We start from the raw sequence: 27,481 nt of genomic DNA on the forward strand, positions 1-27,481 counted from the left end.
TTCACGTTGCAATGTATGTATATGGACTCCGTTAACCACTTAATAGCAGGCGGACCGTAAGCTTGAACAGAATTCAAGCATAATGACAAAAAAAAAACGATATTAAGACAACGTTACCAAGTGGTAAACGTAAATGTAAAAACTCAGACAGGAATTATATCAGGTCTCCTAAAAATAATCATAGGTCGAATACAATTTAGGGAATATTTAAGATTTTCCGGTCTAGGTTTATAGATTGGCGTAACTGGATTCGTATAAAATCAAGAATCATATTTTCTTTCTATTTGTCGAGCATTGTCACCAATGAAGAAACAAACTGATCGACTTTTATTAAAATTATATGTTTATTCAAAGCGATTTTCCCTCTAAATTATCAGCGCCATAGTTTTTTACTTCCAAAATTTTACAAACTCTTTGTATTTACAGTTGGCGTAAAGATATAGAACACAATATTTTTATTGCGTACATAATATAAACTGTATACTCGACTTCACATTTATCTGCTTAGGCGTGAAAGTAAGACAAATACCTTCTATCATTCAATAATAAGGCATTAATGATCTTCTATATTTGGTAAAGTGGGTAGTCATTAAATGTTTCGTGGATTTACTAAATTTTACCGTAGCTCGTTAATCTGGAAATGTATTAGGGTCATTACATTCAGGAGTATTGTAACCATTTATTTTTATTAAGGACTTAGGCATTTTAATAAGGGTAGTTTGTACTTGACATGACAATAATAGGCAAGTTCATAATATGTAGTATTGCGAAGGTTGGCGGTTGGATTGGAGGTTTAAGGGACTCTGCTTAGCGAACAAAACAGCTATATGTGAAAAAGGAAAATGTTCTTCGGTATAGATTTAGTTTTATTACGATTTTTACGTTACCTTATTGCTTATGTTTAACTAAGTTAACATCTCTGTCTGCCTTAAAATAAAATACGAGTCGTAATGTTACTGTGAGCGTCTTACACTTATTTTTTTATTATTGCAATCATAATAAATTTGATTGGCGTTTCGTAAAGACTTGAAACAGTTTTGTTTTATTGTGTCTTAAATTTGAGTATTTTGCGTAATAAATTAATAGTAGCAAGCGTTTGAATTTCATATGTTATTATTAAGTATTCATTCATTTAAAGGAAGGTGTGTTCCTGTTATTATTACGATTAGAGAGAGACAGAAATAAAGAGAGTGAATGATTAGAGAATAGAAATAGAGAAATAAATACCATAGATGGAAATGTAATAACCGTAACGTGGAAATGGAAATTTAATTTAAATAAAAATACAAGTAAAACTCGTATGCCAACCAGAGAAAGAAGAAAGTTAAGAAGAAATTATGCTGCCTATAAAGACATTTTAAAAATGAGACAGTGTTATAAAATAACAATTTAATACTATTTTTCATTTATAATAATATTTTTTTCATTTCGATGCCTTTCCGTTTGGAGTAGACTAGTTCCTATTGTACATGATTATAAGATCAAAGCTAACGCAAAATATTAGAATAAGTAAAATGGGCGACTTATCGTTAAGAGCGATCTCTTCGAGACACGATTAGATAGAGGACGAAAAGTCAAAACTTAAACAAACAGAACCTTGTAACGTGCGGAACTGAAGTAAAATAATTAATCCTCGCGCGCTAAGCGGAACCCTAAAGTGTCGAACAACAGTAAAAAAAAGTTTTTCGTAAAAAGACAGAGTCGATAAAGAAAAATTGAATAACGCGCACGCGCCGGTCGCTGCACAAAATTATTAATTTTATTTAATTTAAATCATCTTACCTTGTTACCTATGTACCTATAAGAGTTGTAACGATAAAATATATGAATAACATTAAAACCTGTTATTGTATTTTCTACGGAACTTATACCCACATACGGCACTGGAAACTAAATATGTGCCCGCTTTTAAGTTTCATAACAGAATCCATCTAACTATCAATTAATAAAAAAAAAACAGTTTAGTAATTCGCTCTTGACCCAAAAGAACAAAAAAAAAATAACACAAAAATTTCGAAACATGGAATCGGATTAATTACTTTAGTTCACGAACGATTAATGTTGCCAGCTGTAAAAAATATCGGCTCAGTGTTACTACCGTGCTAAATTGATTAACTTCTAAATTGTAAGTTTTTTCTTTGCAGTGTTCTAAATGGTACCTATTGAACAATTCTGCTACTTGCATTCAGTACGAAAGTAATCGATCAGAATTCTGGAAATAATTCTAAGGTGTTCTTTTAACTGGTGGTAGGACCTCTTGTGAGTCCGTACGGGTAGGTACCACCCTGCCTATTTCTGCCGTGAAGCAGTAATGCGTTTCGGTTTGAAGGGTAGGGCAGCCATTGTAACTATACTGAGACCTTAGAACTTATATCTCAAGGAGGGTGGTGCATTTAAGTTATAGATGTAACATGGGCTCAAGTAACTACTTAACACCAGGTGGGCTGTGAACTCGTCCAACCGTCCAAGCAATAAAAAAAAAAACAAAAAATAAATGACAGTGAGCATCGGTGTGGACTTCATATGGTAATATATAGGAGACGATAACCATGTATGTAACTAACTGACAAATATTTTACAACAATATGCGTATGCCATTACCAACATACGACTTCATATAGTTACATTGTTATCGTGTCATTGACCCATTTAATGGGATTTTTCGCTGCACAAACACGCAAATATACTGACACCCACGGCTTCCTATTGATATGTAAAATTAATTGAAAAAAATGTACATGAGTTTTGAGTAGATAATTAGTATTGTCGCTTAGATGGATGCAAGGACTATCATTAATGGTAATGCAAAGAAAATCTCATACTAAAATCGATTTATTTTGAAATTTATTAACGAATTCGCCGACAACCTATTGTTATGAATGATATTATTTATATTATTATTATTATTATTATACCTTTAAATGAGCAATTCTTGTATATTAATATATATGTATATAATCTGAATCTCGGAAACGGCTCCAACGATTTTCATAAAATTTTGTATACAGGGGATTTCGGGGGCGATAAATCGATCTAGCTACGATTTATTTTCAGAAAATGTTGTTTTATTCGTGTTTTCAATAATCAACTCTTCCCGACATCTATTGGCGAATAATAATACTATTTTTCTTAATTGAGGGCAACTAACCGCTTTAAAGACACAAATGGCGTTATAAAAAAAACTGGTCATCATCTAGTGATTTTTTAAATAGCCTAATGCAAATATCAATAGGTACAAGTTACACCATCTACTTAGCTGCTGTTAAGCATGGCGTGTCAGCTCTAACTGGACGTATTGTGTGTTGTCATTACACGCCACGAAAAATTCACGACCAACGCTATATTAATTAATTAATTAATACTCATGAACATCAAATTACGGTTTAAAAGGCAATTAGCGAAACGTATGTCTAATTGGTGATTAAAGTGTATGATATTAATGTGTGTTGCCAAACATTGTACATTCAGTAATTTTGCAGTTACTTTAAAAGAGAATACGTATTTATTTATACTAGTGGTCCCGCAGTAGTCGAAATTCGACTATAATTAATTGGAATCGTAAGTTTGTACACTATTATGATTGTATTTTATACTTCTATAATCACAAATTTCGCCAAGGCTACATTATAAAAAATATTAACAAATACAAACTATATTTAATCTATTCTCAATTCGACAACAGACGTCAAGAACAAACGTTTGACAATAAATACTATGCATGCGTGTGTGCGTCAAATACATGTTATGTAGTGTGTGTAATGTTTTCTTTATTGATTTAATGTATCTTTTATGAATAATTTAAAAAAATATTTGCGTTATGCACTTCTTTTTTATATTCTCTATAAGTGTGCAAAATTTCATACTCCTCCGTCTGCGCAATTTTCGTAAAAAGGGATACAAAGTTTTTGCTTCACGTATTGAATAATATAATATTTGTATGTAGATCATTTCGTTTATGAATCAGTTATGTGAAAAGAAAAGAGAAAGTAACTTTATAGACTCGTCACGTATGGGGATGTAGATTGGAACAAGAAAAATAAATATGACGGTAACTTTGCCTTTTTTATTGTGAGATCACGGCCCACTTGTTATTTTAAAAGGTTTGCCAGAAACTATAACGAATCTCATAACATAACAATTAATACCTTATTTGAGACATGAGAACGGAGACTCAATTGTATGTATTTTATTAATACATATAACGGCTGGCCCAACCTTCAAACTGGAATGCACGGCTGCTTCACGGCAGAAACAGGTAGAATTAAAATTGCTCTTATAATTATTTAACATCGGGCTTTTTACTGTCATCATATATTTTCGACTTTTCGAATATTTTTTTCACGGTACCGACGAATAAGAAGCTATTCGTCAATATCTGATTATTACACTAACTACCGTCTATTTTTCTATAAAAACTTTTAAGTTCCTTTTCAAGCCGAAGAAAAGATTAGAAATAGGCAGAATAGTAAGGCTTACCCGTGCCAGTAAAAGATGCCAGTTGCCTGTATTATTTTAGTAATATCTACTGGAATAACTACGCGATATGTTATAAGTGCTGGTAAGTCAAATAGCGACAAAGGTCAGCAATAGTTCTCAAAGAGACGTTTTCGATATTGGATCCTTATCTACTGATAGTATTTACAGGCCTTCGGGGGCTGCATAATATATCTACCGCGCTTCGTCGGACAATGGTTCTAACAATTAGCTTAATGTCTCGAGTTGTCATTCAGCTTTTGACGTCGATAAACTCCTATAGTTACTGAATACGAGACGGGCAACGATTTACTTAACTTATTCTAGTCAAAAAAATTAACGTTCGCGGGTGCTCATTGAAAGCTGCTGATAATGTTAAAATAACGTTTTAACATTATCAGTGAAAACACCGAGAAACCGCATTATGTAAAGTTAGAGTCATAATTGAAAGTGAAGTGAAGTAGCTGTTAATAATAATAATAATCTGAGAAGTGATTTTGCTGACAAAAGGGATATAGTAGTTGATATAACAGTACGTACAGTGGCGGATTCACCTAAAGGCGAATTTACATTACGAAATTAGTGGCATGAAACTAATTTCGTGACATTAGTTTTATCAACAGTTTCACGTGTAATTTAATACTTTCGTAATGCATGCATTAATTTCATGCATTCAAATTAGTTTCGTGCGCTGCGCGATTTTTTGGTGAAATTAGTGTCATGCAACTAATTTCATAGTGTAGACGCGACGTGAAACTAATGTCGCGAAAGGGCGTGCGCTGTGCGGACGTGTGTATTGTTAGTTCGGACGCGCTTCAAGCGTTGAAAATGGCAAACCAACGATGGAGTACAGAATAAAAATTAGATCTTATTAATGAATATCAGCGACAAGGGTGTCTCTGGGACCCGAAACACCTACAGTAAAAAAGCAAAATTATCATTCGAAAATAGTTTTTATAACTCTCAGGATCTTCATCTGTTAATTTAGAGACTAACTTCATTGCACCTAAATGCCTTCTTGTTGACCATCCTCGAATCTACCAACTTTTTTTTTCTTGATAGTCTTTTTTAAAGTTTATATTCTATAGCTACATTGAATATTACAAATTATAGCTTTGATGTTGAAGGCGCCATGGTTACTGCGATACTGTGAATTTCGCGACACTATTTTTTTAACGAAACTAGTTTCGCATATATCGAAACTACTTTCGTGAAACTGAGCTCAACATGCATGACACTAATTTCGTAATGTAAATCCCGCATAAGGCCCGGTAGGGCGGCCAGATTTAGGGGCGGCCTCAATCGTGTCAAAAAACTTATTATAACGTATGGCGGGCGGACTGCAATGCATGGTGGAATCTATACCGCATCCTTAAATACTCTATTATCATCTCAGCTATTCTTATTATTATTTGTTATACTAAACTTATGGTTACTTTTACCCAGACTTCCTACCCGCAATTGCGATAACAAGTAGCTCCGTACAAATTAATTGTGTTTAATTAGATATTCAAATATTTAACTCGCAATTAAGTGTTGAAAGTTGATAACACTCGTATAAAAGTTATCATAACCATGTATGCCAAGTTGGCAGAGTATATCAGAGCAAATAACTAGTTGTAACAACTTATGTACCACAACTTGCGAAATAAAACTATATTTTTTTCCTAAATTTCTAAATCTATTTAGATAAATGTTGGCAATAAAGTAATTTCATTATATAGTCTATATGGTGAATGCCGAGAAAGGGGCGGCTGATGGGGCCTAGGGCGGCCGAGACTGTTAACCCGCCACTGAGTGCGTACATAGCGTAATTTCTCTTCACTTAGTCTCGTTGTTGTGGATAAAACCGCTGCCACAACGGAGAATTCACCAGACCTAAGTACTGAGCACAGAAATACTGTGATAATCTGGGTTTGGAAATTCCGATTTAGGAATCTCCTGGAGAGAAGCCGGAGCGGGCCGCTAGTGAAAAATATTTCATTTCTTGATAAATGCACCGAATTCTTGAGAATTATATTCTGCGACTTATTATCTTATCATTTATATTAATCTATGTGCCGAATGTGCAGAATTCTGATATGCAAACTTGATATGTATTAGCATTTCGAAGACTGATAGCGGCCAGATGTATTACTCGATTTGGACATGTTTAGATTCATGCCCCCATATCAGATTTTTTAAAGTTTTTATTAGCTTGAACCTACATTTACCTATCTATTTATGTCACAGTATCTTTAGCGTAATATTCAACAACTTCAAGATACTCAATTAACTTATAAATTGAGCACTGATTAAGGACCGACGAAATTACAATAATTTTATTTGTTTGGTCTAATATCTTGATCTGAATCATGAAGATAAAAAAATAATTTTTACTTTACCTTACTGCTTAAGCGACTTTTATTTTGTTTTTAAACTACAATTTTGACTTATATTAAAACTTAGTAACTTAAATTACGATACAGTAATATAAATAACCTAATCAACTATAAGTTGAGGTATATTTTTGCCTTACTTTATCACCAAATCTTTATTCTGTTGAGAAAGATAGTCCCGTCACTCACATGGAGATATAAAGTTTAATTCTCAATTACAATAAAACAAACATTACTACTGTGCTTAGTGGTAGGGTGTATAGTCATTTAAACTAATAAAATCATCGTGCTTACCGCGGTTTAAACGGAGACCAGTGCCTAGCAGTGTAATAAAATAACTTCTATATTCTTTTATAGGGTTCAAACTATTTTCATACTGAATTTCGTCATAAGTGTAGATTAGACAAGGGCAATATCACTTCTGTATGAGTTTTCTTTAACAAAAAAATTATCTGTTTGACGTGTTCCATCTTTTATTGAAACTGAATATAAATCTAGTTCATAATGTATACTGTGACAAATCAGAGAAGGTTTCTTACATTATACAATACGATCAACGTACGACAGATGGCGTGGGAGTAGTTGCAGCAAATACTTTTTTCTTCAATGTTGTAGGCAGAGGAACATATCGCCCACCTGGGATGGGATTATAAGTGGTCACCATCGCCCATAGACCAGGAGATCAATATCAGAAGACAGCCAAGCCGCTGTCTACTATTAAATTTATTTGTCATTGCTATTATTGTTTATGGTCTATTTCAAATCGAATTTTGCGATAATCGCAGCGACGAGTTTTAAGCTTAACAAGTAGGCCATATTAGTTACAAGGGCAGTAATACTATACAAATGTCGATTTGATTTTTCAATGATTTACGTACAGTTGTGTGCCCATTTTTGAAACGTGCAAATTGATTTAGGTAATCGAAAAACACTGTTACCAAAATCGCGTGCAATTCGATACTGTATGCAACCATATATGTTGGTCCGCCTGACACACTTCTTTAATTTTCATGAGCGTAAACTGCGGTAAACTCTGAAGTGGTTTTTTAAATCGACTCTTATTTTATTGGTTGATTAATTGAAAAAATATAGTTATAACATTAAATTCGTTAATGTACTTTCTTGAAATGTTGGACCCTAAAGTTTTTATTGCGTATTTGAGTAGATCAAATATTGCGTTCCACTAAACCCTTTGTTACTGTTACCTAAGAACTAAACTTTAACACCTTTTGCGTTAATGCCAGATTAGTACGTACCATACGTACAATATTTGATATAGGCGATTAAAATGAATTCAACTTTGTATACGGTATCATCGGGTATACATTTATTTCACTTCGACCAGCCCTCTTGGCAATTACATGTTTGTCCATAAGTTAAGCTTGTAAGACTGAGTTTTAAGGTATTAAAGAAAAAATCCAAAGAAATTTTCGGTCGATTTAACACGCCAACTTCATATTACCTAACATGGAACCGAACTGTATAAATTATTACGCCACTGTGCAGTCGGGAAATGCAATAGCCACGAGACTTTCCAATCTACATTATATTATGTTTTTTAAATTGGTTTTCGCGTATCGTACGCGTGTTCTTTATGTTTACGTTTCAAGATTTGAATTAGCATGTGCGTGCGATATGACGTTTCCCTGTATCGTGCGGCAATCTTTTTTTTGCGAATACTAGCGGACCCGACAGACGTTGTCCTGCAAAAATCCAGCCGTTTAGTTGTAGTATAGATAAATAAGGTAGATACCGACCGCAGCGCCATATGACGGGCTGATTTGTGAATCTAAACCATCCAGGGTGCCACCCAAACAAATACAAAAAAAAAACATTCAAATCGGTCTAGCCGTTTAGGAGGAATTCATTGACAAACACATGCACAGAAGAAATCTATCTATCTATATATATAAAAATGAATTTCTGTTCGTCAGTCTCGCTAAAACTCGAGAACGGCTGGACCGATTTGGCTAATTTTGGTCTTGAATTGTTTGTGGAAGTCCAGAGAAGGTTTAAAAGGTAGATAAATATGAAAATGTTCGGAATGAAATAAAAATAACAATTTTGTTTTTCCTTTGACGTGTCCCCCGTCGGACGGATTCCTTTTGTTTGCTTAAAGTTTATTTTATACAAAAGTTTAGGTCTTTTATTTATCGATTGAGGCACTACGAAGTCTGCCGGCTCAGCTAGTTTAGATATAAAAATTCTACGGAGCACCTACAGGAGTTTGCGTTAAGGACTCGTTTGGTTCGTGATCCGTGGGCTTCGTGATTTCGTTGCGTGAATCATAAACGTCAGCTCCAAAATTAAATATCACTATACGAAATTCTAATTTTGCGCTAATTTATAATACGCGGTAATGATTGCGTGGAAAAGTCTAAAATACATTAGATAATTTGTTTTTGTCGCAATTAATTCCGAATGGTACTTTTTTATTTTGCGTAGCTTGACCTCATGAATCAATAATTAAAACTGGGCGGTCGCGTAGGACGATTGAAGAAAATGCGAAGTATTGTAAACGTAAGAAATAATAATATAATGACAATGAAAAATGGGAGATTAAACCGAATAAGAATTTTAAATTCTATCTACGACTCGCGAAAACATAATTAAAAAAAACCTTTTGTATCCTTTTACGATATAACATCAAAAATGCATACTTGTTTGCAGTATATCTCCCAAAAATATTTTCTGCAAACTATCTATAAAATAATTATTTAATATCCTCGTATATTTATTTATAAGAACATTGATAGCTCTCTAATTTATTTAAATAATCGAATTATTTATTTTATCTTACGTAAAGGTTCATTAATAATATTGTGATGGTTTAGTCCAAAAATTTCACACAATGTCGTATTTATAACTCAGAAAAAAAACCCTATGCATTTATTCAGTTATATAGTTATTATTTTATTATATTGCGCACATCACTACACTTAACATATAAAATATTTCAGTTCACTTAAACACTACTTAAATAGAGATAAAAAACGTCATATTGTTCACAAATTTTTTTTGTTAATTTCGCGTTTTTTTAAAAAATCCATAGATAACGTAAACTTTAGTATTCAATTTTTTTTTAAATTAAAACGCGCGCGTTCCACGCTCATGTCGCGTTAAGACTGGCGTTCTCGTACCTGATAGTGCGTGGAAGCCTTAAATGGTTGTATGTCATATGAAATTGCCGCGGTGGGAATTAAAAACCACGAATGCCATTTAATAAAGTAAACAATATTTGTGTAGTTTTAAAGATCTTGTTCTTGTAAGTAAGCTTGTCAATACTCGCAGATAATTTCGTATACCTTTGAAACATTAGTTAACACATGCGCTAAAGATTGTCAAGGTACATGACATTGGAATCGAATTTTGTTATTCGTGTAGGAGTTTCTATGACCATAAATATATTTATACCACCGCCTAATTAGGGTGTGTACGGTATATACGTGTTGTTTTCGCGTTGAAGGGCAAAAATAAATGTGGGAGTTGATCTGTTAGAATTTGATTGATTGTCTATGTTATACGTTTTTTTTTGGTTAATCTTCAAATTGTGTTTCGATGATTTGATTGATTTGATTGATACCAAGGTAGACAGATGAAGCCCCTGCCTTTCCTGTGTTATGTGGTTATCGCAGCCAACCTTGAGTCTTGAATATAGAAGAAACAGATAAGGAGCCGTTCGTTCCGATATCGAGTCGAGGGAACGCGTTCCCGGCCCCGTCACGTCACAGCCGGAGTCCCGCAAGGCTCCGCCCTCTCCCCGTTACTATTCAGTTTGTATATCAACGATATACCCCGGTCTCCGGAGACCCATCTGGCACTCTTCGCCGATGACACCGCCATCTACTACTCGTGTAGGAAGAAGGCGTTGCTTCATCGACGACTTCAGACCGCAGCTACCACCATGGGACAGTGGTTCCGGAAGTGGCGCATCGACATTAACCCCACGAAAAGCACAGCGGTGCTCTTCAAAAGGGGTCGCCCTCCGAACACCACGCTGAGCATCCCCCTTCCGACTAGGCGCGTCAATACCCCCGCCCCCGCCGTTCGCCCAATCACGATGTTCGACCAGCCCATACCGTGGGCCCCGAAGGTCAAGTACTTAGGCGTCACCCTCGACAGTAGGATGACATTCCGCCCCCACATTAAGACGGTACGCGACCGTGCCGCCTTCATTCTAGGACGTCTCTACCCGATGATATGTAGGCGAAGTAAAATGTCCCTTAGAAATAAGGTGACACTCTACAAAACTTGCATACGCCCCGTCATGACCTATGCAAGTGTAGTGTTCGCTCACGCGGCCCGCATACACCTAAAAACATTTCAAATTATTCAATCCCGTTTTTGCAGGATAGCCGTCGGAGCCCCGTGGTTCGTCAGGAACGTCGACCTCCATGACGACCTGGACTTAGAGTCCATCAGTAAGTATCTTCAGTCGGCGTCCATGCGCCACTTCGATAAAGCGGCACGACACGAGAACCCTCTCATCGTGGCCGCCGGTAACTACATTCCCGATCCTGCGGACAGAATGGAAAGCAGTCGACGTCGCCCAAAACACGTTATCTCGGATCCTCCCGATCCACTAACGGTGCTTTTAGGTACTTCAAGCACCGGTCACCGTTCTCGTCGAACCCGTCGCTTGCGACGAAGGGCTCGACGAGTAAATTAACTCTCAGACACAGCCCACTGAGTTTCTCGCCGGATCTTCTCAGTGGGTCGCGTTTCCGATCCGGTGGTAGATTCTGCGAAGCACGACTCTTGCTAGGGTTCGTGTTAGCAACATCGTCAGGTTTGAGCCCCGTGAGCTCACCTACTAAAGTTAGGGTTACGCTGACATAGCCTCTCAAGGCTCTCAGCTTAGGTAGGAAAAAAAAAAAAAAAAAAAAAAAATCTCTTATATGGGGAACTATCTTTCAAAAGTGTCCAGATCCCCAAAGCAATTAATTCTAACTCAAAATCCCACCAAAATGGCGCTGGTGTAGCCGGATCGAATTTGTAAACGGACTGAAGTGTTCTATTTTTTAAATTTATAGCTGCCACTCTAATTAGACGGTTTTTTAGACACAGATGTGTTCCATAACTCTCCATAATCTATAAGCAATATCAATCATGACGTGTATGACGGTTACCCTATGCTATTTAATTAACGACACAAAACACTATACCAAAATAAAGGTCTATACTGTCTATAGTAATATACGTCAGCGCTACCATATACCTATATCAATTGTTATGTTGGCAAATGCTTTATGACAAATCTAATTAATGTAATCCCACGAAACCATACCAAACGAGATAATTATTTTTTAATTCTAAATGGCAGAGGGTTTTGCTGCTACGACATGCAGAAAATCGATTATTTGAATGTCAAATGAATTATCGATTTTGTTTGCACACACCTTGCCCTATAGATTTTTGGACTGGAAGCGACTTTAATTTAGTATCCACATTCCTGAGTCTTTAATCGGATCATCTCTATTTTGTTATTAAGTATCCAATGAAGGAAGTATGGGTTTAATTGTGTTGGGCAGAGAACAGGAAAAAAAATACCTTGAAGATTCAATAATTTTGTAATTTTGGCGTATGTTTTTAAGTTAGTCATATTAATTCTTTCCATTAATTCTCACGCAACTTTCGACCTTACATCTCAAGGTGTGCAGTTTTATTCACTTTGCACTGTCTATGGACTCCAATAAACAGCGCTCATTACAACAAGTCTAGCAAACAATAATGAAAACAGTTTCTGACGGACGCGACATCATCTGACGTAAACTGTCCGTTTTGTAATATTTGTAGCACTGACAATTACCATGTCAAACAGAATGCAAAACAATGGTTAGTATTTGAAATGTCGCGAAATGACCGTCGGACCGCGACCATAAACGCAACGGTATTAAAAACAAAATAGTGATGTAAAAAGTTAATCGATGTTTTTCGCTTCGATTATTTTTAATCGATTGACTGACTCGGTGGCGCAGTGGTTATTGTCTCTGATTGCTGGGCCGCGAGTCATGGGTACGGTTCACTCGTTCGGTAAATTACATAGATACATGTACATACATACATACTATTGTATGTCCATCACATCCAATAACCCTTGCATTAGACGCCTTCAGCTCTAACACTAGAAGTAAAGACCCCGGGAACCGTACTCGTCGAGCTCGGCATAGAGTTCGACATGCAACCTAACCTAAGCATTAGCTCTCTGAGTTTCTCGCCGGATCTTCTCAGCGGGTCGAGATTCCGATCCGGTAGTAGATTCGTTTGCGAAGCAGTTGCCCTTGAGATGTTAGGTCTCCTTTGGAGGTGCTCGGGTAGCTGTTAGTAAATGCCACCCCTCCTGGCTGAGCCTCTGCTCGCTTACCCGTCCTGCTGAAACTGGAGAGGCCTCCAGGTCACCAGAAATCGCTCATTCAAAAAAAAAAAAGAAACTATTGTATGACGAACAAGTTTGATAGGTTTCGTCTTGTAATTTCAATAAATGTATTTATTTCAACGCATATAAGCAAAACTATATGCTCAATCTCTGCTTCCCATGGTAGATTGGAATTAGATATGCGGGTAGATGCTGCTAGATAGCCGTGTGTGATTTAAGCCCGATTATTTTTTTTACTTAAATTTTTACATTCCATTGCGTAGTTCCACTTATATAAAAAGTATTCGTAACTGTCATTGATTGCCAAATGTCAAAAAATGAAAACGCGGTAATGATGATCTATTTGCGAAAATACTTTAATCATTCTGTTTGTTTTTTTTTTTTGCAATAATTAACAGTTTCCTTTATCGAGTAATTCATAGAACAGTGAGAACGTAACAAGACATACCAATAAATAATGTTTCCGTAGTTCTGTCAATACTACTTTAGAACGAGTGTGATACCTAAATTAAAGAAATTCAAAAAAATTTTCGATATATTCCTACAATTAATTTTATAAAATATATCTCATTGGTGCGACATCAAATTACATAAAAAACCCGTTAAACAATATCGATTTTAAATATCGATCTTGCTTGTTATTAACTTAACACATTAAATCGATTAAAATGACTCGGTGGTGCAGATATCGCTCCTGACTCTTGCGCCGAGGGTCGTCGGCTTCGATTCCCGCATCAACAAATCATTCGTGTGAGGAACAGATTTGATTGCTCTTTGTCTTTATTGTACACACAGTTAATACTACTGACACTAACACAGTTAATACTAATAAAACTGGTGGTAGGATCTCTTGTAAGTCCGCACGGGTAGGTACCACCGCCCCGTATCTCAATATATTTAAACTTAAATCAGCCTTTCCCAAAGTGGGCGATGACACCCTCTTGTGGGCGCTGCAGGCCTAAAGGAGGGGGCGGTAAGAAACACAGAAAAAGTGGGGGCGTTGTGTAGAGGCTTGGAAGGCGATTTATAATTTAATCAAGACGGACTCTTGGACACCGACTGAGCTCTCGTTATAGTAGTTCTTAAGAAAGTGAAAAAATGGGGGCGCTAAAAGATAATATATTCTCAAAGTGGGCAGTAGACCAAATGAGTTTGGGAGCCCCTGACTTATATCAACTGGTACCTATAACACAGGGAATACTAAATTGGGGTCGGATGGAGTGTGTGAATGACGATATGAGAGAAAGAAGAATAAGTGTTGAGATGACGGCTGATAGAGGAGAATGGAAAAGAAAAATTCCACCACCTAGTGAGATAAGGTGGAGATAAGAAAGAAGGCCGTACGTGATTTGTTCCCAATTATTGAAGTGAAACTTCTAATGAGACTTCCTTTTTTTTTTTTTTATGATTGAAAGATTACTGTTGGCCCGGAGGCCTTTCCAGTTTCACCAGGACACGTGGGCGAGCAAAGGCTCAGCCAGGAGAGGTGGGATTTGCTAACAGCTACCCGAGCGCCTCCGAAGGAGACCTAACAGCTCAAGAGTAGCTGCTTCGCGAATGAATCTACTACCGGATCGGAATCGCGACCCGCTGAGAAGATCCGGCGAGAAACTCAGCGAGCTGATTCATGGGTTAGGTTGCACGGCGAACTCTTTGTCGAGTTCGGTTACCGAGGTCCCTAAGCCTGCTCCTAGTGTTAGAGCTGAAGGCGTCTAATGCAAAGGTTATTGGATCTGATGGATCCGTAAGGACGTGATGAGACTTCCAACAAGGTTGCGTTAAACGTAACGCTACCATGGAATAGAAAGAGAGAGCGAGAGTGAATGCGTGGCACTCGAACGCATGCGCGTAGCGTTTATTTAAAAAATATATAATATAAATGTTGAAGATGTCGCATCTCTTATACACAGCATTCCCTATTACAAGAGCAATCTTATTTAAGGATGAAAAATGAAGAAAGCCACAATACCACACATCGAAAAAGAAGTTTCACTTCATTCACGTGCACCAAATTGCACCTTTTTTATTATCATTACGAGTATTAAATAATTTAAATAGAACGAGATCCAGCAATACGATACATCTATGTGCGACCGCTAGACATGACTTGTCGCCCGCGACGTCGCGGCGATGAGCAACGCGCTAAATTAAGCTTGAAGAATTACCGTTTGACTTAATTTGATATGTATCAACTTTACAATTTACGTTTGAAGTCGTCGTGGCCTAAAGAATAAGACGTCCGGTGCATTCGTATTGAGCGATGCACCGATGTTCGAATCTCAGGCGGGTACCAATTTTTGTAATGAAATACGTACTCAACAAATGTTCACGATTGACTTCCACGGTGAAGGAATAACATCGTATAATAAAAATTAAGCCCGCAAAACTATCATTTGCGTAATTACTGGTGGTAAGACATCTTGTGAGACCGCGCGGGTGGGTACCACCACCCTGCCTATTTCTGTCGTGAAGCAATAATGCGTTTCGGTTTGTAGGGTGGGGCAGCCGTTGTAACTATACTTGAGACCTTAGAACTTATATCTCAAGGTGGGTGGAGCATTTATGCTGTGGATGTTTATGGGCTTCAGTAACCACTTAACAAAAGGTGGGCTGTGAGCTCGTTCACCCATCTAAGCAATAAAAAAAAAAGATTCTACTAACATAAACGCGAAATTTTGCATGAATACATGGATGTATGTTTGTAACTCTTTAAAATATACAATGGAGACGTTTATCTTAAACAGTCTTACAAAAAACCTCGTGACAGTATTTAACTTTACCTTTTATTTGTAAGCCATTATTGCCAAAATAGTGATCCGTGATTATAAGAAGAGGAAAGATTAGATCTTTAACTTGTTACGTTCTTTTTTATTGTGTTTGTTACTTTGAGGACTACATAAATGTGTATAATTGGGGAATTAAGGTACGTTGTGTACAAATTCAGCACTTTGTCTTGTTTTGTCGTGCGCACATAACTTATGTTGCAAGCCAGATTTTGTTTCTTTTTACTTGTGTTTTTTTTGTATATTTTTAGCTTGTGATGTGTATTGTGAGCCTATAAATAAATAAATAAACAAAATAAAGAAAATTCAATAATTACGTAAACTGTTACAGTCGGTAAAACTTTTACGAGTGTCATGTTGACGCTTTGAGATTTTCTACGATTACAGTTTTATTTCGTGTTTGTTTCTCAATTATAACTTTACGCTCGATTCTTCTTTGTCAGTGGACAGCCTAAAGAAATCACATCTTCTAAATACTTCAATTTTACTCGATGCCTCATAAAAAATATAAATGAAAGACAATACAATTAATCTGTTTAACGCAACTGAGAAAGATCAATTAATAAAAATGCAATCGCAACGAAACAATTCAAATAATCGAAATCGTGGAATCGATTAAGACGTATAATCGGTTAATAAATCGGATAACGTTGTCACATACAACGCATGCTTCTTAAATTGTTTCTAACGAGATAATTACGAAATATTTTACACGTCACAGTAAATCTGAGTGGAAATCGAATAGAATTGTCACGGTCTGTTTGTATTTTATTTACGAACTAGTGATCCCGCAGTAGTCGAAATTCGACTATAATTAATTGGAATTGTAAGTTTGTATATACACTATTATGATTGTATTTTATACTTATATAATCACAAATTTCGCCAAGACTATATACACTATAAAAAATATGAACAAAGACAAACAATATTTAATCTATTCTCAATTTGACAACAGACGTCAAGAACAAAAGTTGGACAATAAATAGTATGCATGCGTGTGTGCGTCAAATACATGATGTGTAGTGTGGGTAATGTTTTTTTTATTGATTTAATGTACCTTTTATGCATTATTTAAAAAAAAATTAGCATTGTGCACTTCTTCTATTCTCTATATTCTCTATAAGTGTGGAAAATTTCATACTCCTCCGTCCGCGCAATTTTCGTAAAAAGGGATACAAAATTTTTGCTTCACGTATTAATATATAGATGTTTGAAATATCAATACGACTGATGCGTATTATCAAATTATGTTGTAACATTATCCGTTTGAACATAAGCTTTTTGTCACATTAACTGTCTGTTGTTACAGTTTTCTTTACATATTTAAAGGCAAATTCCTATTGGAAGTACGTAAAACAGTAAATTTAACCATCTCTCGTGTAAATTTTTAGCGTTTTTAGCGGAGAAGGATATACAAGTCTATTAAAATCTCAAACACCGTTTTTTTTCGCTTGATCCGTTGTCATTGCTATCCTAAACGGTAAGCCATATTTAGGTAGGCTTATAATCGGATTAAGAATTAGCTTGTTTGGATAATTCGTCCTTCAAGCATCGTCGGATTTGTGAAGGGCTTGCGAAAGTTATTCTTAGAATAATAATATCGCACGTGCAGAATTGAAATGACTTAACTAAATTTTTTTTTTGAAAATGTGTCTTATAGGTACTTGGAACGATTTGCAAACATGTCTTCTATCCGTCTATAAAATTAAACAGTCTCTTTTAGTCCGGAAAAAGACAAACGTATCGTTTCAGTCTCTTTTAAATCAAGCGTATGCCTTAAAGTATTAATATCGAAGAACTAAAAAAATACAATTCTTCATTCATTTTTAGAGTTTACAAAAAAACATAAATTCTGAATTAAGCCACTTTAATTTTAAAGGTGCGATATAAAATATTATCATCATCATTATTTTATTTCTATCGCAAACGTTACTTGTTTGTATTACGGCCGTTTTCAATAACGTATCTGAGTTTTCGGATAGATAGCTATCTCCGAATATCAGCAAGAGCGTATCTATCCTTAGTTTGCGTTTCACAATCACGGATAAGTGCTATCTCTCTTTAACCAACAGTAGATAGCTTCTTCCCTCCGATTTATCCGAGCCTCTTGATACGTTTCGTTCTACTACAAATACGAAACAACATCAGGATCAAGACTTATTTTATTTTATTCTAAATTATAACTATAATTTAACCAGCATATTGTAGACTATCATAAACACATTTGTTTATAACAAAAAGTAATAAAAACATATGTAGATTTTTTTAAATTGGACGTATTGCTATTTTTATCCTAGTCGAAATTATGAAACGAAACGTTTTGACAGTCCGTTTGCCAATAAGCAGTGATCAGTTTCTTTTGTTTGTTTTTCTATTGTTTACCTACTATATTAGATGATGACTTACCTCCAAAACGCTTTAAAACTTTCGTTTATAATTCTAAGTGTGTTTATAATTAAAGAGCTACAGTGAAATAAAATGAATTCTGTAAGTATCTATGAACTACATTGATAATAATAATTTTACTTTGAAAACTTTGAGTTCAAGTTTAGAAAATATATCTTTTTCAGTCAAGAAAGGCAGCACCCATGACAAAAGATGAGACGATGATTCTAGCAGAACTTGTGGCGGCGAAAAAACATTTCAATAATAAGGCGACAAATGCCACAAACAATAAATTGAAGGAGCAGGCTTGGCAAACCCTTGTAAATGATTTTAATTCGTCGATTCGTCGTTTCCCACGAACTCCATCGCAGCTTCGACTAAAATGGGAAAACTTAAAGAACGCTACGGCAACATAAGAAACAACCTTAGTAAGGTTAGTATAATTACTTGATTGTTTGTCTCTAATAACACATTGATAAACATGATTTTTTCTTCAGGCTGCCGTAGTATTTAAAATAATTATGCTCTTTGTTACAGGCTGGAGGTGGTAAGGATTGTAGATGAAATTTTGGATAAAGCATGCACATTGTTGTAGGTCACATATAATATTTTTAACACTTTTACAGCCAAGCGGAAACAAGATGGAAGAAAAGAAATGCAAGGCTAGCATAGGGACAATGCATTAGCAGAATATCTAATAGCAAAAAAGAGACTTGACTTGGAAAATAAAGAAAAAGGTAGCAAAAGTTAAGTTAGATTTAGATAATTTAAAAAATTCAAAATTACTTAAAAGGAATATTAAATTTCATAAATTAAGTAGGCAATAATAATTTTATGTTAGATAGTTTTTTAAGTATATGTACAAATTCTAAATTAAATATCTTGCATGTACTAACTACCATGTAATTATCATTTTGGAAAATAAAAAATAGTCAAATTATCTTTGGAGTTTATTTTATAAATTATCTTTGGAAGCAATTATTTATAAGTACATAGTTGTATTTCAGATGTAAGTTTTGAAAAATTGTTATGAACAATTATATTATTTTCCTGTAATGTATCTGCGACTGAAATTTCTGATTCTAATTCTTCTAAATTCATACTTCTGACGATATTATGCAGCATGGCAGCTATAATAACAGCTTGCATATTTTCTAGTTTTAATCTACTTTTCAATGATATACAGGGAGTCTTCTTTTACAAACACCAATGCATCTGAAAATTATACATTATTCGCTTAAATTATTTTACAATACAGTATAACAAGCTCTTAACTAAAAAAAAAGATTACCTCTCTATAGTATTTCTTGTTTTAATATGTGATTCATTTTAAATCGTTCCGATTGAGTATGTGGGTTAATTAAACACGTTAAAAGATAGGGTTGTGGGGATAGCCTCTATCGGCAAGCAAATAGCAATTTCCAAGTCCACCTTGTTATCAATGTTCTCTTGATATGTAGATAATTTATTATAATAGTGTCATATTAAATTCATATAAACACCTAAATATATAATATAAATAAATAAAAATATAATGATAATATATAATAATAATAATATAAATAAGGTAATATAAATAAGAAATACCTTTTCAATCGGAATGGTTAATTATAGTTGTATCATGAGTAGACCCAGGCCATCAAGCAACAACATTTTGAAACATCAATGATGCATTGCACACAAATTACACATTCAAAATTCTCTTTTTCTATTTCTAAATTCCTCTCCTATATTTGAATCTGTAACACAAATATAAAATGTAGAGGTATTAGTGTGTAATAAGAATGAAGGTAAATAGCCTACCAGGTTATTGTATTAGTATATGAATGTCATTTAGGGCACCATGGGAATCCAGCAGTATTATAGAATTCCTGTTGAGTGTGATTTTGTAACACAACAAAAATTAGGTATAATTTTGCTATTGCTATAAACAAATATAAGTTGTAATAACGAGTACTTTTATGGTTAAAATTTATCTTACCTTTTTGACGTTACACTCAAATATGGTCTCATTAAATTAATCAATTCATTCACAACACCTTTGCTCAGAAATCTATAGTCAAATTCGTAATTATTGATCTTCGCCATGTAATTCAGACGATCTTTATTTTCCTAACCATATGATATCGGCCTCACTATCACTATCTGCATCACAATCCATTATCATTTGAAATAATTCCATATCACTATCATCACTGCTACAATATGCCAATATGAAGAGAAACAATTATTAAATTATAGCGATTTACTTTCGAAAGATAAACATGTAACCGGCCGATTTTGACAGATAAGCGAATGCCCATACTAGAGATAGCGCCGCCTACCGGAGAGTTACTTAAAACTCATATTGAAACGGAAGTAAGCACGATTTGTATGAGCGTTCTATCTTTAGCAGGTTATCCGTCCTCCCGACGATGGATAGATAAATCCGATAGGAATTGCTGCCCGTCGATAGGTTATTGGAACGTAAGTAAGGACAAAAATATGGATTTGTCTATCTTTAGTAACCGAAACTAGGGATAGATAGGTTATTGAAAACGGCCGTTAGTCAAGGTACACTTGGTGGGTACTTATTATTGTAACTGCTGTTGATGGCAGTTAAAGAATGCTAACCAATTCAGTTTGAATAAAATTTCGAAGTTTTTAGAATATTCAACATTTAAGTAATAATTAGCGACATCTGTCGTAGCTAGGTAGAACTGTAAAACCTAATGAAAGGAATGAATAATAGGTGGCGTTGCACGATCTTTAAAAAGTCGCAGATTTCTCAACTCAGTATCTACAGACTCTTACATATTTTATATCGTTTGCTAATCCAATGCATGAAATAAAAAAATAATGAAACGAAGGATTCCTATTTTTAAATTCGATAAGTTGACAATAGATGGCGCTACTGCAATCAAAAGCCTATTCATTTTTCATTTCTATTATGTACGTGTAAGTTCTATCTCAGAGCACTCTAGTCGGGTGAATTTTTATTCGTAATTTTAATTTTAATTTTATATATAGATAAGATAAGTAATTTAAACTTTTTACACGCTAAAAGTTATTAACTAATATAAGTTATTTCTACCTAGGAGTTCAGTATAGTGAAAGTAAAGTCACTCTAATAGCTGAGAAACAAACGTGGATCTTACCTTATCAACTTTATCAGTCGGGGGTGAGGCTGGTGGGCTCTGGGGTAGGCCGAGGTCCTCTTCATCATCACTGCCATCACCGCGTCCTCGTCGCCTTACTGCCGCCACTAGCTCCGCCTGCCGAAAAACATTCGCTTAGAATCGAAATAATTGATCAGACTTGATCAGAAACACATTTATTTCTCTAAAAACTATATCTGTATGTAACTTATATTGCATAAAACCGCGAATCAGCTCTCGATCCGTGGCATTTAGTGATTATCGGAACCTATCGACACAGTCTGAATGTGGCCACACAGTTAAAGCAGTGTGTTTCACACACGTGTTTCAGCACAGCTTCCATAGGGGTAAACGTTGCAACTCCATACAAATTTGAGTCAACTTTTACGTCATCGAGAACGTTAAAAAGCTCGCATTAAACACACAGCTGTCATAACGGTACAACAGACCAATGACTGGTTCGAGGAAAATACAAGGTGGTGGCAGTACCTATCTCAAGATGAGTCCTACCACAAGTAAGTAGTACCATGCAAATTATATTAAATTGTGAAAAAAATTTAGTGTTGCAAAATTACTTCTTTTTATTTATTTTTTATTGCTTAGATGGGTGGACGAGCTCACAGCCCACCTGGTGTTAAGTGGTTACTGGAGCCCATAGACATCCACAACGTAAAGGCGCCACCCACCTTTGAGATATAAGTTCTAAGGTCGCAAGTATAGTTACAACGGCTGCCCCACCCTTCAAACCGAAACGCATTACTGCTTCAGGGCAGAAATAGGCAGGGTGGTGGTACCCACCCGCGCGGACTCACGAGAGGTCCTACCACCAGTAATTACGCAAATTATAATTTTGCGGGTTTCATTTTTATTACACGATGTTATTCCTTCACTGTGGAAGTAAATCGTGAACATTTGTTGAGTACGTATTTCATTAGAAAAATTGGTACCTGCCTGCGGGATTCAAACACCGGTGCATCGCTCAACACGAATGCACCGGACGTCTTATCCGTTAGGCCACGACGACTTGCGGTAGACCTCATAGTAATATAAGTTTAATTAGGTGTACCGGAGGGACGCCGCCCCGTAGGGAGACCCCAGTACCGCTGGTCTGACGCTGTGCAAGCAATTTTCCGCGAGCTCCAAGTGTCGGACTGGCCGCCAGCGCAGTAGTAGTAGTAGACCTTATTGGGCGTTACATACCATAAAAATATAGCATCTGATATTACAATTCGATTGAGACTTCTCACTAATGTCTCAAGGTGGATAGACAATTAAAAAGTGAAATAATCTGGCCGTAATAAAGAAGGGTACATGTAATTAATCTAACCTAAAAGCAACCAATTCAAGTCAAAACATTACGGTCTACTATCATTATTTCAAAACATTTTAAGTGTACCAATTGCACGCTACTCATCGCAGCGGACGCGGCGACTGATAACACGCGCCGTTTCCTCTCGCATTAAAATCGAAGTTCATTTAAGAAGAAAAACTACCGCCGGTAATTAGTATGGCAGTGTTGCTTATTATTTTATTCAGTCTAGTCGCATCGCTTGATACACACGTCATTTCGGATCCTCCCGATCCACTAACGGTGCTTTTAGGTACCTCAAGCACCGGTAATCGTTCTCGTCGAACCCGTCGCTTGCGAAGAAGGGCTCGACGAGTAAATTAACCCTCAGACACAGCCCACTGAGTTTCTAGCCGGATCTTCTCAGTGGGTCGCGTTTCCGATCCAGTAGTAGATTCTGCGAAGCACGGCACTTGATAGGGTTCATGTTAGCAACGTCATCAGGTTTGAGCCCCGTGAGCTCACCTACTAGTTAAGGCGACGCTGATATAGCCTCTCAAGGCTATCAGCTTAGAGGTAGGATAAAAAAAGCTTGATACAACTGAATCTAATGTAGCGGGCGCCCTATCCTTTCGGCAATGATGAGTTCAAATGACGATGACTGATTAACCACGATTACTATTCTCCTTTTGCACCAGTTCCGCCAAGTATTTTTAGGAGGCCCCTCATCAACCTGAATCCGAGAGCTTCTTTGCCATACATTCTACAAAACAGCATGATAACTAAAAAATAATAGCAATCGAATATTATATTTTGGTCAATGAAACGGCCAAATTATTTGCTAAGTTCGGCAAATGAAAATGGTTTTTAGGTTATATTGGAACCCGGTTGCAGAATTGCATACAGAAATCAACTAGATGGCGTTAGTTGATATAAATTTATTTAAACCATCTATATAATCAAGCAATGTAAACTCATTAAATAGGAAACATGATAATGAACTAAAAATATATATAGTCAGCATTCCAGTACACAACACACATACAAGTGATATAGCATACAGCGCGGGTCGTCGAAAGTTGAAGACAAAAATCTCAACATAAATTAAAATTCAGTAACATTCGCTTATTATTATGCCTAAAGATTAATCTTCCTTAGGCGCGGACGGGCAGATGAGCTCACGGGCTCAACCTGAGAGCATTTGCTAACACTAGCCCTACTACCAAGCGAAGTGCTTAGCTGTATCTACCACCGAATCGGAATCATGAGTATCTTATTCTGAACACACACACCTGAACACCAAAAATCATAATATCTTCAAAATTTCGCCAAATATAGAAAAATTTACAAACCCATAATTGTACTAGTTTCCCTTCTGTGATCCAACAGAATCTTCTTCTCCAAGATCTGCTCATACTGTTCTCACAATTATAACATCACTCTTGATTTATCACTTATCCTATAGTATTGGTATGCGACACTTATTTGGCTGACAACGTACTCAATAGGTTCTTTGGGAAAATAACGTCACATTGGTCAAGGTTCTTATGTGCTACTAAAACCGAACTAAGCTTGCGATTTTATACGCGTAAGCTGAATGCAACGTGATATTACATTTTACAAGGAATCAGTTTACAAAATTTATTTTCAACGTACGATTTAAAAATTAAAACTAAATGCCTATTCTGTTATTTATTTACATAACAGCGGCAGTTTAATTAATCGTAAATTACAACGGGCTTTTTAAAGCTGACGAGCTCATGACCTAACTGATATTAAGTGGTTATCACAGAATTAACGCCGTCACCAACTTAGATATAGTTGCTTTGTGGCAGGGTGAATAATATTGATTCGCTACATTCGCATTGTGAGCTCCATGAATTCCAGTAACCACTTAATAGCAAGTGGGTCGTGCATTCGTCCAACTATCAACGCGGCTACGGATCTCTGGAAGCGTTTCATTGCAATCGGTTCCAGATATAAAGGATAAATTCCTCTGCGTCTTCTGGTAATAAGATGATGGAAAAGGGATGACCTATCATCACATTAAGGACCTTAGATTGCTACTTTCAGTACGTGTTGTGTTCTTCTACAAAAATATAGAACTTGGGAATGGTCCTCAACGATTTGTGGAGGCCAGACTGTGCCCTTTATACCACCATGAGTCTAGCCAGCCACTAGGCAGAGCTATACCCTGGACTGCTCACGAAGCCAATAAAATACCTATCAACCAACTTCCAGCAGTCGAACTCAAAACAAAAATATAAACCACAACACGAAATACTTCACATAGTTCAGCACTGGTGCACAAGAAACATTTAATTAATTCTGGAAATAATCGCACGCGTCCACTCAAACAGCTTATGTTACTGAAACTAAATATATTACGATTAAGCAGCATTATTAATTATGTTACAAGAAATAAGGATATTTATATTTTGGTTACAATTAATTACTAAGAAATATAACGTTGGGAAGATAATATGTTATGTTTGTGTTCATCGTAAACACTTTAACTGACCACTACGGAAGGATTATGGGAAGTATTAGTATGACTATACTAGATTTATGAACGAACTCATGGTGCATTGGTGGTAAGGCGCTTTGTGAGTCCACATGGGTACGTACCACCACCCTGCTTATTTATCCCATGAAGCAGACTCTGACGAAATAGGCCGGTATTTTTGGACGGTATAGTAGATATACACCAACCATAAAATATTCTAATGATGAAGCCAGAAAAAATATACCAACAGCGCCTTTGTCATAGTCGTTTCTTGTTCGTTTAGTTGAAGCAAGGTTCATCTGTGGTCGAGATAATGTTACGTTTCCATCGTTACGTATAATCCAGGCGAGACCTGACTTGACTGTCGCTACAACTGACACTATATAGATATTTTTAATTCTATTTTGTCTTGGGCAGGGAACCGAAGCTTGTACGAGATGTCCATGGCTAGAAAGCACGTGAGGTATGTGAGACTTGACGCTTGACGGAGAAGACCGCGGGCTCATGGTTTTTTAGGGGCCTCCCACCCAACAACTCCCTTTACACTCTCTCACCCAACGTCCGATCTCCGCCCAGGGTCAAAACGAGGACAGAGCAGGGGTTTCCCGTAGTCAACACTAGATAAAGACTCCACACATACATAAGTAGCTCAATTCAAACGAATATAAGGATATTAACGACACGGCAACGAGCTCACAAAACTATTAAAAATTAACCCGAGATTATTACAAAAAAAACACATATATTTTTATATAATATACTATTTTTATATACACGTTGCATAGTGATGTAAACAGGAAAATAATGGACAGCGGTGTACGAGGTAAAACCTTATTATTTGTAACTGCTTTTTCATATAAACATTGAATAATTATTAAGTACTTTGAATTGCATATTTTCTATTATATTTGAATTATATTGGTATTGCTGGAGCTACTGCTAACACTCGCGGTTTCGTGGGATTTTCGATGCCCACATCTAGGTTAGAGGAGTCTCAATCAAGATCGTGATGCAATTGAAGAACTTCGAACTCATTCTAGATAGTCATTGTACTTTACGTGGCCACGCCCTTGATTTAGTTCGTCAACTGCTGAGGTGGGCCGGTATATTGGGTTGGCTTCTTCCCAAAACCAAGGGGTCAGAATAAGCGACGAGCAGCCCCTACTTGTCTCGAACATTTAACGACCAGTCCGTCAAGGTCAAGCTGATAGAAGCTACTGTACCAGCCACAGCGTGCATCACGATCAGTATCATTTTTCATGAAATTTGGGCCATTAAAGTATTTTGGGTCTCCTGCAACTGCCGTTTAGATCTACATAAAAAAAAAGACCCAATCGCATTAGAGAGACGACATTACGACGAACTTAGAGCGGAACGCTAATTGCTTCACGGATGAAATGACGTATCCATTCAGGACAAAACCTTCTGTTTTGTTCTCTATTGTCCAGCAGACGCATTTAAATTAAATTGCATGTATATGCCATACAAGGAAGATACGTATGCAAATCACAAAACAATAATCTAAAGCCAAATGCATTAAATATATTTCCTGAAACGCAAGTCAACTTATAAGAACGACCACACGGACACATTGCTTCATCGCAGCAATAGTCTTAATATAGAAAAATCGAATTCTATTAACATGGTACATAATTATTTTATATTATTTATAAAGGATTTTAATCGAACGGAACATAAGTTGGTTCCGATGATAGTTTTGCTCCTTATACTTATACCAGATCTCAATGAAACAATAGGCTGTCTAAGAGTGAAAGACACTTTGGTACTGAAGAGCACTTTTGCGAGATACACTTGACTTCAGACTTTCATCAATAAAAACTAAATTTCGTATATTACAGAGGCAGCAGAATCTACTTTTTAACGATAACGGCTTTTCAAGGATTAGAATGGACATACAAGACAATTACCGAGTCAAATTCTATAGGATCCAACAATACTGTCGCAAAAATCCAGGGGGATTTTTCAAAAGACTACCTATTTGTAACAAAAAAATATTTTACAGAGATAGATCATGCAGAGAGGATATATTGTTTACGGTTTTTTTAACTATCTACTAATATCTTAATAGCAACTCCATTATTCAGGGATAGTCTTGGTTTGTGAGTGAGCTCAAGGGCTTAACTTAGGAGAA

General features: G+C 36.1%; 1 protein-coding gene and 2 long non-coding RNA genes across 8 annotated transcripts in view; 1 reads left to right on the forward strand and 2 right to left on the reverse strand.

Moving 5' to 3' along the window:
* The window catches only part of LOC114241703 (uncharacterized), a 161,770-nt gene that overhangs the window by 23,169 nt on the left and 111,120 nt on the right, over window positions 1-27,481 (reverse strand). For 2 of the 5 annotated variants that reach the window (XM_089739417.1, XM_028172625.2), the window contains exons 2-3: window positions 24,176-24,334; window positions 21,536-21,652 (exon numbers count right to left, since the gene is read on the reverse strand). In XM_089739417.1, the coding sequence (XP_089595543.1) occupies window positions 21,536-21,652; window positions 24,176-24,238 (180 nt within the window). In that variant the 5' untranslated portion in view covers window positions 24,239-24,334. Of the gene's footprint in view, window positions 1-9,651; window positions 9,975-21,535; window positions 21,653-24,175; window positions 24,335-27,481 lie in introns of those variants that run through there. The other 3 variants (XM_028172623.2, XM_028172624.2, XM_028172626.2) reach the window with 2 other exon arrangements.
* Window positions 15,839-19,338, forward strand: LOC149499650 (uncharacterized). Of its 2 annotated transcripts, none has more exons than XR_016325640.1 (2): window positions 15,839-18,831; window positions 18,936-19,338. It is a non-coding gene; the product is annotated as an uncharacterized LOC149499650 (long non-coding RNA). The 2 variants fall into 2 exon arrangements; XR_016325641.1 differs by having other exon boundaries at window positions 19,025-19,338.
* On the reverse strand, window positions 19,336-20,851 carry LOC149499651 (uncharacterized). The gene is made up of 3 exons (XR_016325643.1): window positions 20,380-20,851; window positions 19,986-20,137; window positions 19,336-19,613 (listed from the first exon to the last, which is right to left on the reverse strand). It is a non-coding gene; the product is annotated as an uncharacterized LOC149499651 (long non-coding RNA).

The sequence above is a fragment of the Bombyx mandarina genome, chromosome A1, assembly GCF_030267445.1.
Source record: "Bombyx mandarina strain Sakado chromosome A1, ASM3026744v2".
Classification (NCBI taxonomy): Eukaryota; Metazoa; Arthropoda; class Insecta; order Lepidoptera; family Bombycidae; genus Bombyx; species Bombyx mandarina.